General features: G+C 39.6%; 2 protein-coding genes and 1 long non-coding RNA gene across 4 annotated transcripts in view; 2 read left to right on the forward strand and 1 right to left on the reverse strand.

Moving 5' to 3' along the window:
• Positions 1-5,379, forward strand: part of LOC107568113 (septin-9-like) — a 69,400-nt gene extending 64,021 nt beyond the window's left edge. For both annotated transcript variants that reach the window (XM_016253975.1, XM_016253964.1), the window contains exons 8-11: positions 809-904; positions 1,847-1,943; positions 2,277-2,328; positions 3,953-5,379. In XM_016253975.1, coding sequence (XP_016109461.1) covers positions 809-904; positions 1,847-1,943; positions 2,277-2,328; positions 3,953-4,112 — 405 coding nt within the window. In that variant the 3' untranslated portion in view covers positions 4,113-5,379. The remainder of the gene's footprint in view (positions 1-808; positions 905-1,846; positions 1,944-2,276; positions 2,329-3,952) is intronic.
• Positions 5,380-7,922: 2,543 nt separating this feature from the next.
• On the forward strand, positions 7,923-11,413 carry LOC107568142 (uncharacterized). Its single transcript, XR_001606722.1, has 2 exons — positions 7,923-9,218; positions 10,980-11,413. It is a non-coding gene; the product is annotated as an uncharacterized lncRNA (long non-coding RNA).
• Positions 9,216-15,364, reverse strand: part of LOC107568127 (F-box/LRR-repeat protein 16-like) — a 19,830-nt gene continuing 13,681 nt past the window's right edge. Inside the window, exons 3-6 of the mRNA XM_016253985.1 lie at positions 13,417-13,925; positions 13,177-13,261; positions 12,973-13,036; positions 9,216-11,685 (exon numbers count right to left, since the gene is read on the reverse strand). Coding sequence (XP_016109471.1) covers positions 11,537-11,685; positions 12,973-13,036; positions 13,177-13,261; positions 13,417-13,925 — 807 coding nt within the window. The 3' untranslated portion in view covers positions 9,216-11,536. The remainder of the gene's footprint in view (positions 11,686-12,972; positions 13,037-13,176; positions 13,262-13,416; positions 13,926-15,364) is intronic.

Consider the following 15,364-nt stretch of genomic DNA (forward strand, 5'->3'; position numbering starts at 1 on the left):
ATTGACAGTTCAGCTGTGTGGATTAAAAAAAAAGTGAGATGGATTGAAAAACCTGGGCTGAATGGAGCAAGAGAGAATCATCGCATTCGAATTTGGCATGCGGCCGCTCGCTCTGGGTTGGAAAAATGAATAGGCCACGCTAAGGTTATGAGCAGTGTCTGCGACGTCTCCGTCGGGAGACGGTCTCTCCTCTGACTGATGTATAGCTACTACTTGGGCCCGGGCCACTTGCCATCAGTTCTCCCCATGGAGCGCTTTTGGACAGCTCCAACGGCACGGGCCGCAGGGCCAGAACGGCCCCCGCACGCAGTGTGTCTCCTATCAATATACACCAAACAACACTCCTAATGATGTACTCTGTCATTTCAGCCCATTATCCAGAGCTGTCTCTCACTGCTCAATAGCCCGAGCAGAGCGCCGTGCGGGGGCGGACGTCACACTGTGCTCAAAATATCAATCGCTGATATCATATCCATGTACAACAGCCGCACTCCAAAATCCTCCCCCACACGAACACATGGCAGCAAAGTCATTAATGTCTGATGCTTTGCACCTCGGGCCCGAAATTCTGGCTGTAAGGGAGGGGGGAAACAGAATTTCCTGGTGAACTTTACTGTGGCCTCTGAGTGCAAGAATGCATGAGGGTTGAGATTGAGACTAGTAAAATACAGCGGGAAGAGCTGGAGGGAGAGAAGCTACTGTCATATTTCACCCCCGGGGCGAGTGTGTGGGTGTTGTGTATATGTGTGTGTGCGGTAGGTTGTAAAAATCAGTGTAAATCCATCTAACTGGAAGCTTCTCTCTGCAGATAAGACAGGACCTCCAGGCCAACGGGATAAGAGTGTATCCACAGAAAGAATATGATGAGGATGCTGAAGACCGGATACTCAACGATAAGATTAGGGTATGATGGCGCTACTTTAAGAATTTATTGCTTTGCTGTGTTGATCTAAATGGTTAGTTAACCCTAAAATGATCATTCCTGCCGAAGGGTTTAGAAATCATGACAGAGGTATCAGTTTTGGGGTTGAAATTTTTTTAAAAAATGTGCTCATCTTCAGTCCATCCAAGATGTAGATAAGTTTGTCTCTTCATCTGAACAGATTTGGAGAAATTTAGCATTACATCAATTGCTCACCAATGGATCCTCTGCAGCGAATGGGTGCCGTCAGAATGAGACTCCACACTGCTGATAAAAACATCACAATAATCCACAAAACTCCAGTCCATCAGTTAATGTCTAGTGAAGCGAAAAGCTGTTTGGAAGAAACAAAACCATCATTAAGCCTTGAAAAAGTCCATCCCCTTTTGTTCTGTCACATCAAAACATACATATTTGTTTAGAACTGTTTTTGTCTGTTTTTGCTTGTAAACAGAGCTTGATCTATGCATATTTTGCTCCTGATTCAGACGAGATGATGTTGTCACTGGAAAAATAAATATTATTGATAGAGGACTCATGCCGGAAGCAGTGGTTTTAAGATAATATGTCTTGATGCATTTGTTTCTTACAAACGCACAGCTTATCACAAGATGTTAATTGATGGACTGGAGTCACGTGCATTACTTGTGGATTATTGTGATGTTTTTATCAGCTGTTTGGACTCTCATTCTGATGGCACCCATTCACTGTAGAGCATCCATTGGTGAGCAAATATTGTAATGCTCAGTATCTCAAAATATGTTTTGATGAAGAAACATACTAATTCACATCTTGGATGGCCCGAGGGTGTGTACATTATTAGCAAATTTAAATTTTTATGTGAACAATTTCTTTAGTTGCTTTAAGTGGATTCGTACTTCTTACTTAATGAAATTTTGAGGGTGTGGTGAATGTTTCTTTCAGGAAAACATCCCCTTTGCTGTGGTGGGAACAGATAAGGAACACCAGGTGAATGGGAACAAAGTCTTGGGAAGAAAAACAAAGTGGGGGATCATCGAAGGTGAGAGTCTGAAGATATCGTCTGCTATGAATTGCTGGTCACCAGTAATATTTTCTGTTTTGGATGCTGGTGTCTCCGCCAGGCTTCTTAACGAGTTTCACCAGAAAGATTGTTGATTGACCTACATGGAAACCCATGCTGGTCTTTTCAGCAGGGTAACTGTAAAAATTGTCAAATCTAATAGTGTAATGATAGCTGACAGGCTTCACAAGGCAAGATTGTCGGTGATTTAGGTTATTCAACACTGCCATCAAGTGGTGTGTGTCGAAAGTACAGTGAAGCAAAATCCCTGGATGAATTCTTGAACATGCCTTTCTATTTTGTTTATTTCAGTTGAAAATGTTGCGCATTGCGAGTTTGCACACTTGAGAGATCTTCTTATCAGGTAAGTCATATTTTTTCACTTGCAAGTCTTCAAATATCATAACAGAATGACATTAGTACTCCTGCATGGCATATGATCTTGCTATTTAGGTCAAATGGGAGCAGCCAATTATAACCCTTACATTATGGTTGACAGGATTAGATCATGTAGAACATACCCCAATCAAACTTTGGTTTTTAGAATATGGTCCAAACCGCAAGATCAATGGCATCCCATACTAGTTTAAAATCAAATATTCAACTATAGGTGGACAACCAGAGGTAAAGAAGGCTGACTTCCTCAAGAGTACAAAACTGGTGGTATTGCCCAACATGTCAATTTCTGGCTCAACTAATGTTTTTAGACATTCTCATCTCATCCCATAAAAAAATTATAATAAATAAACAAAAAATACCAAAGGCATGCTAACTGACTTTATATCATAATCATATAATATAATCATAATCATATAATGATTCCAAATCATAATTTAGTACCAATCCTACCTGGGGAAAACAAACCTAAAATCTTCTATTAAGAGCATACTGGAAAAACTACAATTCTATTAAATTTTTGTTTTATTGTCTTTCTTTTATTTTGTTTGATGTTTTTTTTTTTTTTCCATTGCATTCTAAAATATCTTTTTTTTAATCATTTTATTGTATCCTGTACAATTTTAGCAGATTTTTACATAGTTTTTATTTGATTATTTTTATGGTTGGTTCCAAGTTACGAAAGAAATTCCATTAGCATGCCTTTAGCTTTTTTAAACAATGGATTGGTCAGAGTTTCATCCAGTTATAACTACCGGTTCCACTACGGTTCCACTGCTACTATTGAGGTGAAATCCGGGTAAGGTTAGGGACAGGTTTGGTGGTATGGGTAGGTTTAAGGGTGGTTTAAGGTGTGAGGGATGGGTCAAGAGTGTAATTATAAATGTAATCACAGAAATGTATTACAGATGTAATTACATGCAGGTATTTTTTAAAATATAAGTACAATGTAAAACATGTATGTACACAATAAGTGCATTGTACCAAATGATTAATTTAAATGTAGGTACATAGTAGTTATAATTTGGGACCAAACTAACTGTTCTGGTCACATGCTATCACTTTTACAAACCTTTGCTTTTTAGATTAACCAGCTAAAATGGTTATCAGCTTTCTAAAGTGGATCTATGAGTAGTGGGGCCGAACAGCTCAGGAAAGGGACAGCTGAGAAAGGCAAGAGTGCATCCTTTCCTGTGAGCTCAGTAAAGGACAGGTTAATTACAGAGTCCGATCGGGTGAGGCCAGGTCACAAAGCCCTCTCGCCACAACTCTTGGATGGCGGCCCGTTGACAGATGGTATGGGAGTGATTCCCTGCTGAAATGGGAAACAAAGGATGACCGTTATAAGTCTCCACACTTTTGAATCGCCTTTCACACTTTTTGATCAGCCTCCTGCTGAAGCCGAGATCGAATTACACCAGGAAAACACCAACCGAATCACACAAAGGGATCATAAAAAGCTGATGTAGTCAGAAAACAATTCAATTCCACATAAGAAAATGCCTTTTATTTTACACTGTGCATATTTCCCTTAGGGGATGTTATTGTGGGATCAAAATTGATATTATGCTCTACTGCGCTCTACTTTCAAGGTCCCACCTGCAAGATTTGAAGGACGTCACTCACAACATCCACTATGAGGCCTATAGGGTGAAAAGACTTAACGAGAGCAATGCCAATGGACTGGCGCTTTCACCTTTGACCCTGGAGAATGGTACCCTAGAGAAGAGCGATGCAGAGAGTCACCTTTGAAAGGGAATGGAGCGTGTGCCCGTCCTTCACCCTCAGTCAGAATGGGAGAGATGAACATTTCACTTCTAGATTGCCATTGATGGAAAATCGACACGTTTGACTAAAGACATTTCTGCTTAGGCGTGTAAACGTCATATATGAGTCTATTTTTGAAATGAATCTATCTTGTGGGTAGGGTTCTGGGATGAATTATGGGTAGAATTGAACCAGGTTTTGGCTAAGAGAAAGTTTCCCTCTATTTTTTTTCTCTCTCTTGATGTTTTTGATCCGTTTTCTGACGAATGAAAGGCACAGAGGGTTGGCATGTTGGAAAATGTGTGCGTGTGTGTTCGTGCACGCCTGACACCTCACTGGATGAGAAATTCCCATAATCCCTATCTGTGTTACTGCACCTATATATTTACGCTGAACCAGTAATGTGACATACTCCTTTTGATCTTTTATTTTCGTAATTATTATTTTTTTTTACCACAAAATATGATCTTTCCCTGTACTTTTGTAAAAGAAGAGGTTAAAAAAAAAAACTTTAGACAAATATTTTTGTTACCATAGCTGCTTCGAAGCTGAAGGTATTTTCTTAACAGATCCTTAAAGAGTCTCTTACTGCTATCCATAAATGACTGCTGTGATGATAGCCAGTGTGTTGATATAACGGGACATTTTTCAAATATAACCTTTGACCTTAAAGGTCTGGTGTGAAATGTAATACTATTGATCATTTCTAATGCAGAGATGGATAAAGGAACAAGAGAAAGTCGATTCTTACTGATGTTTGCCGTACAGTAACCGGTCAAGCTTACGGTTGTATGTAGGGATGTTTTTCTTTCACTAACCTAGTTAACTTACTGTTTAAAGGTACACATTGTGCTGTTTACTTCTCTCCCCTGGACGTCAGGAGTCCATCTTGCCCTGTTGCTTATCAAAGCTATTGTACATATCCATAATGTGTTCTAATTTTCTATCACAGCATCACATTTTTTTACTCTACATGTATTAGCGGCGTCATCATCATTTCCTTGTTACTAATATTACTATACATGTAAACACCATTGATTTATGATTAAAAAATTGCCACCGTTCAATTTTTATGTGGAGCCACTGATCAATGTTATTAGTTTCATTGGAGATTGCTATAATATTATACACTACCGTTCTAAATTTTGGGGTCAGGAACATTTTCTTTTTTTGATGAATGATAAGAAGTGTCTTAGTCTCACCAAGGATGCATTAATTCGTACAAAATGCAGTCAAAAACGAATTAAAATTTCAAATATCTGTTTTGCTTTAATATATTAAAAAATACAAATTCTGTAATGGCAATGCTGAATTTTCAAAAGCCATTACACCAGTCTTTAGTGTCGTCATATCCTTCAGAAATCTTTCCAGTGTGCTGATTTTTTATATTATTATCATTATTATTATTTTATTCGTTTTATTACTAGTTGGAAATGGTTGTGCTGCTTGATGAAGTCCGGAATTTAATCTAAAAAGGTCAAGAAAAATAAATCTGTTGACATTATAAATGTCTTTACTGTCACATTGGGTCAATTTAATGAATCCTTGCTGAATAAAATTCATTTCTTAAAAAACAAAAACTTACCGACTCCAAACTTCTGAACAGTAGTGTATCTTCATGTTTATGTGATAGTTGTATGTACAATGACTTGGAATGGAATCTGTTATTATTATAGAATGGCCTAAACTCTTTACTGAAGACCGACAGTTAGGCAGCCGTCTTTCTGCATTTAAAACCGTAATCATACCTCAACAGTCGCTTCACCTTTGATCCGTTTTCTTCTTGTCCTTGTTTGTGTTTTTATCATTTGTGAAAGCTACTGAGTGCCAAGTGAAGACGTTTTCTTTGCGACTTGCTTCAGGAGTGTTAACATCAGGCTAAATTTGCCAAAATAGCTTACTTAAGACTCTTATATAACACATGCTTATAAAGCAGAGCCCCAACTGCCTGATTGAAACATCTTTTATCAAGCTCTGTGGGATAGGTTTTTGTTGGCCTGCAAAGCACAACTAAGCTTTTCTTCGTTTTCAGAGCCTTATTCATTAACAAAAATTGGTCTCTGGGGTTAAAACACTAATACAAACGGTGTGTCTCAAAATAGGCAAGGTAGACGTGTTTGTGTGTGCGTGCACATTCAGGAAGCAACATTCAAACATACAGTAACAGCTAACAACATGTCTTAAAGGAATAGTTCACCCAAAAAATAAAAAATCGGTAATTTATTCACCTTATCACCCTTATATGTTGTTCCACAGAAGCAAGCTGTACAGTTCAATCATTAAATACATTTTGCGGTGAACTACGCCTTTAACAATTGACTGTCAGAGAAAATTAATGACGCAAATATGGTGCTTATTTTGTACAATTTTACTAAAATGGTGCAGACTGGAACCAACCAACTGAAAACAACAACTCTTGTCTGACAAGGCACTGCAGCCATGAGATGGAGTTCATAAAACTTTGTCTTTTTTCTCTTTCATTTTAAATTAACCACTACAACAGTTTTTACAGAAAGAAATGTACCCTAAATAACTGAGAACTGTGACATGCCCATGTCACACCAGAGAACTAAAATACCAAAGAAATGAGAGAAACATTTTAGATAATCAGTGTGAGGCAGATATCTAACATTGCTCATTAGGCTGTTGAACCACATTCACCCAAACCAAGTGTTTGCACCAGAATAAAAGTCGTTGTTACGGACCCTGTATGAATGTCAAAAGCATTACTAATATTGGTTTAGTATTACATGTACAAGTACATACAAAGAACCAACAAAAGAGCTGTTTTCTGTTGTTGAATCATGTTGTTCTCAAATTTGATAAAAGAAACAATCCTGACATATGTTAGTTGGGAAGAGTTGGAGGAACCGATGATTTATTCTATTCGCTTAACAATTAGAAGCACCAGACATTTAGAGTTAAAAGCAAGCTGGAGGGTGAACAGAAACTGCCAACACACTCTGGATGTGGTAAGCTAGTAAAACTCCTTCAGAGAGCAAGATCAGAGGAGCACGATTCATGGAAACTGGCCTTGAAAATGGTTTCAATTTACAGTGTAAATCAGACAGAACCACTCCATACCTGCCAGCCCGATTTGTCTGGTAAGAAAGCGAAATTCACACAGTAGTACCAGTATTTCATTGACTCCCTGCCTCGATCGTATGAGGAAGGCAGCAGGCGTAAAGGTCAATGTAGACACACAATAAACATCTGCTAATGTTCTTGCATTTAGCCCGTATTAACATGTCTTTGATATTAGCTCAATGTACAAAGTGAAACAAGCTTAAAGGCACAATATGTAAGATTTTTTGTTATTAAAATATCCAAAAACCACTAGAACAGTTATATATTTTGCTGACTTGTGAACTTACATTATCCCAAATGTTTCGAAGAATGTTTAAATCCAGAGTAATAAGCAATTTTAATTAGTGACACGGATTATGTCCATAGTGTCATTGTGTCGCCTGCCAATGACGTCATTACCCCTCGATTTCCGGTTTTGTAGAAAATATGGTAACACCAAAGACACTTTAATATGTTGTGCGTTTTATTAGACCGGTGACGACCGCACAGAGTAGCATTATAACAGAACTTTCAAACATATCTAGTATGATAAAACAGCGCTGCTTTTTTCCCCCTCGTTTTACTTCCACGGCTTTCAGCCTCACCCTGCTTCATTCTACTACGTTAATAAATCATTAGCTCATCCATGAACATGATTTCTGCCCGAGTCCCGTCGGATTGCATCGGCTGTGGGGATGAAGACCACAACTCCCATGATTCCTCACGGGGTCATCAAACTACGCCTTTGTTTCTTTGTTTTGAATATGCGCCCTCCAGCAGCGAAAAGTTACATGTTGTGCCTTTAAGTCTTTTATACTTTCCATTGCTGATGTTACTCATCGCTAAAAGACATTAACCTTTTTGCATATCTTGCCTCTTTCTTGACCAGGTTTCTCCATTGGCTCGTTTTGTTGAAAGCGGTATGGACGTGTGCGCTTAGAGCCAGGCAGCCTCAAAAACAGATGAAACCTTCTGACAGATGACCTCGACATATTGATAGATATTTACAGATTACAGTGGGGTTAGTGCATGAGTTATTATATTTATATTGAGGGTTCTATTAGGTGAAAAAGTTCCCACACACATAAACTCTCATTCTATACAAAAAGGGGAAAAGGCTCGGTTTGGAAGTGAAAACGATAGTATTTATACAAGATTAATACAATATCTCTGACAGTTTCATACAGTTGTCCTCAAATACTATGCAATGCCCTAGCGATATATTAATAATCTCTCTTTATTTCATTCATCTCGAATGGTTGTTTCTATTATGGAGACATACGAAATGAAAATCGCTTTGATGGGATTTCCTTCAGATCTTTGCTAGTGAATAAAACCTGCCGCATTCTTTGTAAGACTATCAAATGAGTGTAAATACTGCAACATGTCTTCTAATAGTTATCAGGATACCTCATATGAGCGCAGGCATATGAACTGGTGCAGAATATTTACCATCCAATCCTGGACACAATGCCGATTCACTATTAGGCTACTAGACTTTATGACAGCGTCTCTCAACTTACATCCATTTTACAACCAAAAACAAAAGAGTTGAACTAGATTAGTCATTAAAGGGCTAGAAAAGGTAGGTCAACTCACTGTTATTGCCCTTCCATTCTTCTGTCAGCTGTGTGTCAACAGTCTGCCCGCCAAAAAAAGCACGTGCCTCAGAGACCGCGGTTATTCTAACCGTCGAAACCATGGTTTTAAAAAAGGGGCAATTCATCTGAATAAAGCTCAACTCCAATTTCCATAGTAGACCCCATCAAAAAAAATAAAAAATTTAAACTTCTACACAAACCTCGTACAATCCTCGGAACTGTAATAAATAAATAAATATGTTCATCGTGTCAATAAATTAACCCATTAGCAATAATAAGTAAAAGCAAATAAATACGTAACAACTTCAATGATTCAAAAGATAAAGTCCCACAAGGTAGTAAGATTAAAAGTCTCAGGGGATCTCGCCTTTAGCTGTGACCCCCCATTAAACAGGTCACCAAGAAGAGAGATCGACTGTCTGAGGTGAGTGCTAATGTTTATGCTAATGTGTCTTTTAGTCGATATAATCTGTTATCTTTAAAGCCTAATGAATTTAGAGTGAGATAGTGTAGTGCCCACTTAAAGACTGTGATGTTGGAATTACACTGATATAGTTTCCATCTGTTTGTTCTACACTTTTTGGAGTAAGATTAGCTTAATGTTTGAATCTAAGAGGTTTATAATAGCTGGAGAAAGCTAGCAATCAATTAGAATTGTCATTAATCTCTACTGGCAAAATGGTTGTTAAAAGAACTGTTCACTGAAAGATTCTTTGGAAAACTGAATATGGTTCTTCAATGCCATCACTCTAGCAGCCTTTGTTTTTAAAAGATAGTTATTAAGTCAAAATATGTTGCTAATTTTGGATGGCCATCAATGTACTTCAATCAATACTTTTTGCATCCAGATGATGTAGTTCAGGCAGGTACCAGCAGGGGCGCTGGAGTGGGACAGCATGCCTAAAATCTCAAAGTCGACTAGTACATTTCTGTACACTTTCCTGAAGAAAAACGTACCAAATTGCATGCACTACTACCATATCTGTCCACAGATGATTAGAATATTCAGAGGTAAACACATTTCACTAGTTAGGACTTAGGGGTTGCTTTTAAATAAATTATTTGCCAATCTAAGACTCTAAAATTGTTCACCACGCCATATTTTCTGCCACTTTGCATGTGTTAAGTTTGAGACACCACAGCAAACCCATCTGAGATGATCTGAGCAGCACTTTAATCTCCTGAGAGGACAAATGCAGGGTTCGGTATGGGGTATGGAGTGGGTTGGAAAACAACAAATGGCTGGTTTCTGCAAATTCCCCTGCGGACCTGTATTCTACATACCCCATGATAAAATGAGGTAGGGAGCACAATTGTGAGGGCGAAGAACCTGGCACCTCTGAAAATAAAAAGAGGCCCTGCTTATCTAAGAGCAGACATGTGGGTATTGCTTAATGGGAAAGCAAAACTGCTAGATGAAGAGAGACTACTGTAATAAGCTTGTGTGGGATGCTTGTGATCACTTTAATTACACTGGCCTGCCTCTGCATTTGATGCAAATCACTGTAAACCATATTCATCAGATGTATTTAAAAGAACTCGGGCTGAAAGAGAAACTATGGTGGTACTGCCAAGTTGTCCGCTGCTGTAATGGTTTGGCCTGGTGACAAGTAAGCAATGACGTGCCGTTTCAGTCTATGAAAGGATGTCACGTGGCCCAGCTGCATTATGGGATCACTCAGAGATCTCATCTTCATTTGAATCAGGATTAATATGGAAACCTGCACAAAAGCCACTAATATCAATTGACATCAAAATGGAATTCAAATAAAACAGGCAGATGAAAAAGCCAAGCTATCTTTTGTACAAACCACAGTCCCTTTGAACTATATTAAAATGTATGAGCAGTCCCCAACTCAAAATATCTGGAAATGTCTTCAAAAGAGCAATCTGCTGGGAAAAATAACCTCCTGACTTCTGATTATGCTGGTTCCTTTCAAAGGACAGTACCTCTTAATACTGTACCTTCACCGTACCTGAATTTCCATCTTATTCAAAGTGTCCAAAACCGCGAACTCATACCATAAGTTTCACAGTAATCCTTCTCATCAAAAATAATACTTAAAAAAATAATATATAAAAAAAAAAGACAAAAAGAGAACTGCATGACAAAAAGCAAGTAGCGTTGGTGTGAAAATCTACGTAGTTGTTCATCTCTAAAGTTCTCGATTTTTCCCTTGATAAGACACAGAGATGGAGTGGCAGCACCACTGAGGGGAGCGAGAAACCCGGATGGCGCTGGACAAAAGCGAAAAGACCCTGTCGCAGTGGCTCCTTAACCCCGTTCTTTCCCTTAAATGTTTCGGTTCCTCTCTACCTTTCCCTGGATATGAGAGACAGCTCAAGCAGGCAGCGCACACCTTTGTCACTTCAAGATAAACAGTTTTGGATGAGACATGGAAGCTAGTCTCACAGTTCAGTGGAGGAACATGTTTTATGTATGTGTGGGGGCTGATTCCTATGTGTCATGTTATTTAATGAAATATCTAGCCTCTGACCCACTGCGCTTTGTACATTTTCCCTCTCGCTCATCAGTCCAGGCCCGTTCCGACCTTTTCTTTCCGATTTCCTTTTTTGTCTTCCATGGCAATGATCCCTTTTCACCCCTCCAGAAAAAAACTTCCACTCAATTTCTCTCGTTGATTCTTCCTGTGGGTCCAGGATGAAGTTGGGTTTATCATCAGTCTGTAGGAGGAGGTTTTGGTGATGTGGTGGGTGCTGGTGCCCATGAAACTCTTTGCTCTATTCGATGACCATGCAGCGCGGCAGATGCTGGGAGTAGTATTTGAAGAGTTCGGCTGTGGCGCCCGGGCAGTTGGTCAGTTCCAGCTCCTCTAGGTCCTGCAGTTGGATCAGGCCTGATAGGCCAGTAGTGGTCAGCAGAGGGCACCCTGAGACAGAGTAAATGAGAGCTGGTCAACTACAAACGATAGCAGCCACCTCCACTCAACAGCTCAATTCCTGTTTATAATGCTGTGTGACAACAATGAGAGGAAGTGTTTTCAACCACAGAAATGTAAAGTTTGTAGTTTAAAAGTGAAGCTCATTATGTTATATGACATTGACTATAATTATTTAAAAGGAACGTGCTTGGTCTGGATGAAGGGGTACTTGAGCCCTTTGTATGAAGCCATGTGGGGGGAAAACACTAGAATAGAAAATCCTTATGCACAGCTACTGTTAGAACAGGCAGATATTTCTAATCTGCAAATGTAATTTTGAATTAGACTTTATCACACCGTGTTTATGTGTTCATTAACTAAAAGGAAAGTTTATCTTTCTGTTCCAAAGCAATATATTTTACTCTGACAGCATTATCTGTTTTTGAGGGATTAACTGAGCTTTCTTCCATAACATGATTAAAGGAACACTATTTTTGAAAATATGCTCATTTTCCAACAGCCGATCTCCGGGTCTGGCGGTAGCATTTTTAGCTGTAGCTTAGCATAGATCATTGAATCTGATTAGACCGTTAGCATCTCGCTCAAAAATTACCAAAGAGTTTCTATATTTTTCCTATACTCTAATTCCGACGTAATAATCAAGGAACTTTGCTGCCGTACCATGGGTGCAGCAGGCGCAATGATATTACGCAGCGCCTGAAAATAGTCCCCAGCAGGCTCCCTGTGCAAGCAGGTGGTCACGATGGTTATGTTGACGGAAGTTAGCCTATTTTCAGGCACTGCGTAATATCATTGCGCCTGCTGCACCCATGGTACGGCAGCAAAGTTCCTTGATTATTATGCCAGAATGAAAGTATAGTTCCTAGCCATATCGGTCTTGAAAATCGCAACTTTTCATTTTCCGTCGGTCTTAGTACACGATGTAACTACAGAAGAGTCAAGTTTTAAATAGGAAAAATATAGAAACTCTTTGGTCATTTTTGAGCGAGATGCTAACGGTCTAATCAGATTCAATGATCTATGCTACGCTACAGCTAAAAGTGCTACCGCCAGACCTGGAGATCGGCTGAATGAATTCGAAAACGGTAAAACTCAACTGTTTAACTCTAGGGGAGTTGGAAAATTCCTATTTTCAAAAATAGTGGAGTGTTCCTTTAAGCTCAGGTATTCATAGAAACAATCTACTTCCAAACATACAGTGTCATTCCATTATAGAACTTTATCAGGACTTTATCATTGCATTCTGCAGTATCAGCACTTCCAGAGTGTTTTTACCTGCTAGAGAGAGAAGACGAAGACTCCTCATGCCATATAGATGCTGTAACCCAAAGTCTTGCACCTAAAAGTACAGGGAAATGTTTTGGTGATGTGACATGCCAGAAATGATCTAATATATACATTTTAACCTAATTGTGATTAATAAAAAAGTTAATGGATAATGTAAACTACCCATAACTTTATTTTCATAATAACACTTACCTGACAGCACCAGCGCAGGTAGATACTTCTCAGAGTTGACATGGTCGATAAGTAACCCAGGCCTGTATCTGTGATCCGCACACATCTGAATACAGCCATATAAATGAGAGTCATAAGCACACAATATGAATATAGTAATCATTATTTCCATGTACCAAATTTACTCCCAATGAGGCTCTGTAAGAGGAAATATCAGCAAGATTTACTTTACACTCCATACTGCAAACTCAGCACACTCACCGGTCCAGAACCAGCTCCTCCAGCTTGTGTAGGTCACAGGCGATATACTCAAGGGCCATGTCAGTAATACGGGGGCACCAGGACAGATCCAGACTCCGGAGCTTCCTCAGATTCTCTGCAACCAATTCCACACCATCGTCGGTGATCTTCGAGCAGCCTGACAGGCTGAGGGAGGTGAGGTTTGGCAGGCTGTGCACCATGTTAACTACGCCATGGTTGGTGATCTCCCAGCAGGAGTTCAGGCGCAGCGTGTGGGTGGTGTAGCCTTGCTTGGCGGTGAAGTAGGCCATGGCCGTGTCGGTCACGTGATAGGCCTGCAGGCTGAGCTCTGATAGGTTGGGAAGGAGCTGAGAAATGGCCGCGATGGCATCGTCTGCCACATTGATGCAGTCGCTGACGCTGAGAGAGGTAAGCCGCGCATTCAGGCTGGACCACAGGCCGGCTTCTGTGAAATCATTGCAGCCGGAGAGTTCAAGGTGCATCAGACCCTGCATCTGTTCCAGCATCACCTGAAGAGTTCAGGAGAAGCAATGCTATGTCAAGCATACACACAAAATGTGCTACTAGTGCAGTGCAAGTTGTCCAAAGCTTAAATGGGTCATATGATGCAATTTCAAGTTTTCCTTTCTCTTTGGAGTGTTACAAGTTGTTCGTGAATAGATAAGATCCCTAAAGTTGCAAAGACTAAAGTCTCAAACCCAAAGAGATATTCTTTATAAAAGTTAAGACTGGTCCACGCCCTCCAAAAACGCCTCCTTCAAACACGCCCCCACATGTCTACGTCACTGTGTGGGAAGATTGCATAACGCCGCTAGGGTTGGGTATCGTTTGGGTTTTTTACGATACCGGTGCCAAATCGATCCTTTTAAAACGGTACCGGTGCCTAAATGGTGCCTGAACCAATACTTTAAAAAATAAATCAATAAATAACCAAAATTGGATGGATTGACCATTATTGAGCGCTATAAACACATTTAATGTCTATTTCATTCATACTGGACGCAAGAGGGCGCCCTCGCGCAGAAACTCCACATGTGCATCACAGAAGGAATAGGACTCAGGAAATCCCTATACTCTTTGCTAATATGGACAAAGGCATTGCTATGGCTGTAATTGAGTAGACAGAAGATATAAACATTTTGAATGATAAAACAAAGACAATAAACACTTGACTGCGACAATGTATAGTTTATCGGTGTTATTCAAGCCATCTTTGGTATTTTCATCATAAGTATATTTATAATCAATTGCTAATCGACAGTCTTTTTACCATATGCTTTTTACAGTATAGAACATATTTTCTGCCTCATTCTGTGACAAGAAGCCACATCAGATCACAAAAGGAAGCAGTTGTGGAGTAAAAACTTTATAGTGTTCTCTTTTGTTGGACAACAGGTTTAGAAACGCTTCTCATTGCAAGTCATAACAAGGGAAGTTTAGCTTTAGGCAGTTTAATTTAAGAATGTTTAGCTTAGCTAGCTAACGGTATCTACCTGCTGCCATCAGAGCAAGTGTAATTGCTGCATTCACGCGCTCCTCGGATGCTCTCATTTCCCGAGTTGTGCTTTTAAGTCGGAATGTGAAAACGAATGGACACTCGCGTTACTATAAAGATGTGTTGGATTTGTATTATTAGAGCTTTCCAACTTGCGTTCGTGAATTTTCTCAGTCGAGAAATTATTTTTCACATGCAGTGCCGGTCATCCTTACGTCCGTTTCAGAGAACAAATATTTAAATCGATCGCTCAAGCATTTAAGTGGCACCGAAATGAGGCACCATATTGGCACCGGGTTTCGGTACCCAACCCTAAATGCCGCCCAAATGTTCACGCAAAGAAAGAAGGCGTAAAATAATATTTATAGGTCATTCTGAGGTCACTCAGCCCCCCAACATACTCCAAATTCACCCCAAATAGTCTTGTTTGTTTGTGCTTCGTTTGTGCTGGTT

This window comes from Sinocyclocheilus grahami, unplaced genomic scaffold (assembly GCF_001515645.1).
Source record: "Sinocyclocheilus grahami isolate Dianchi unplaced genomic scaffold, SAMN03320097.WGS_v1.1 scaffold27.1, whole genome shotgun sequence".
NCBI lineage: Eukaryota > Metazoa > Chordata > Actinopteri > Cypriniformes > Cyprinidae > Sinocyclocheilus > Sinocyclocheilus grahami.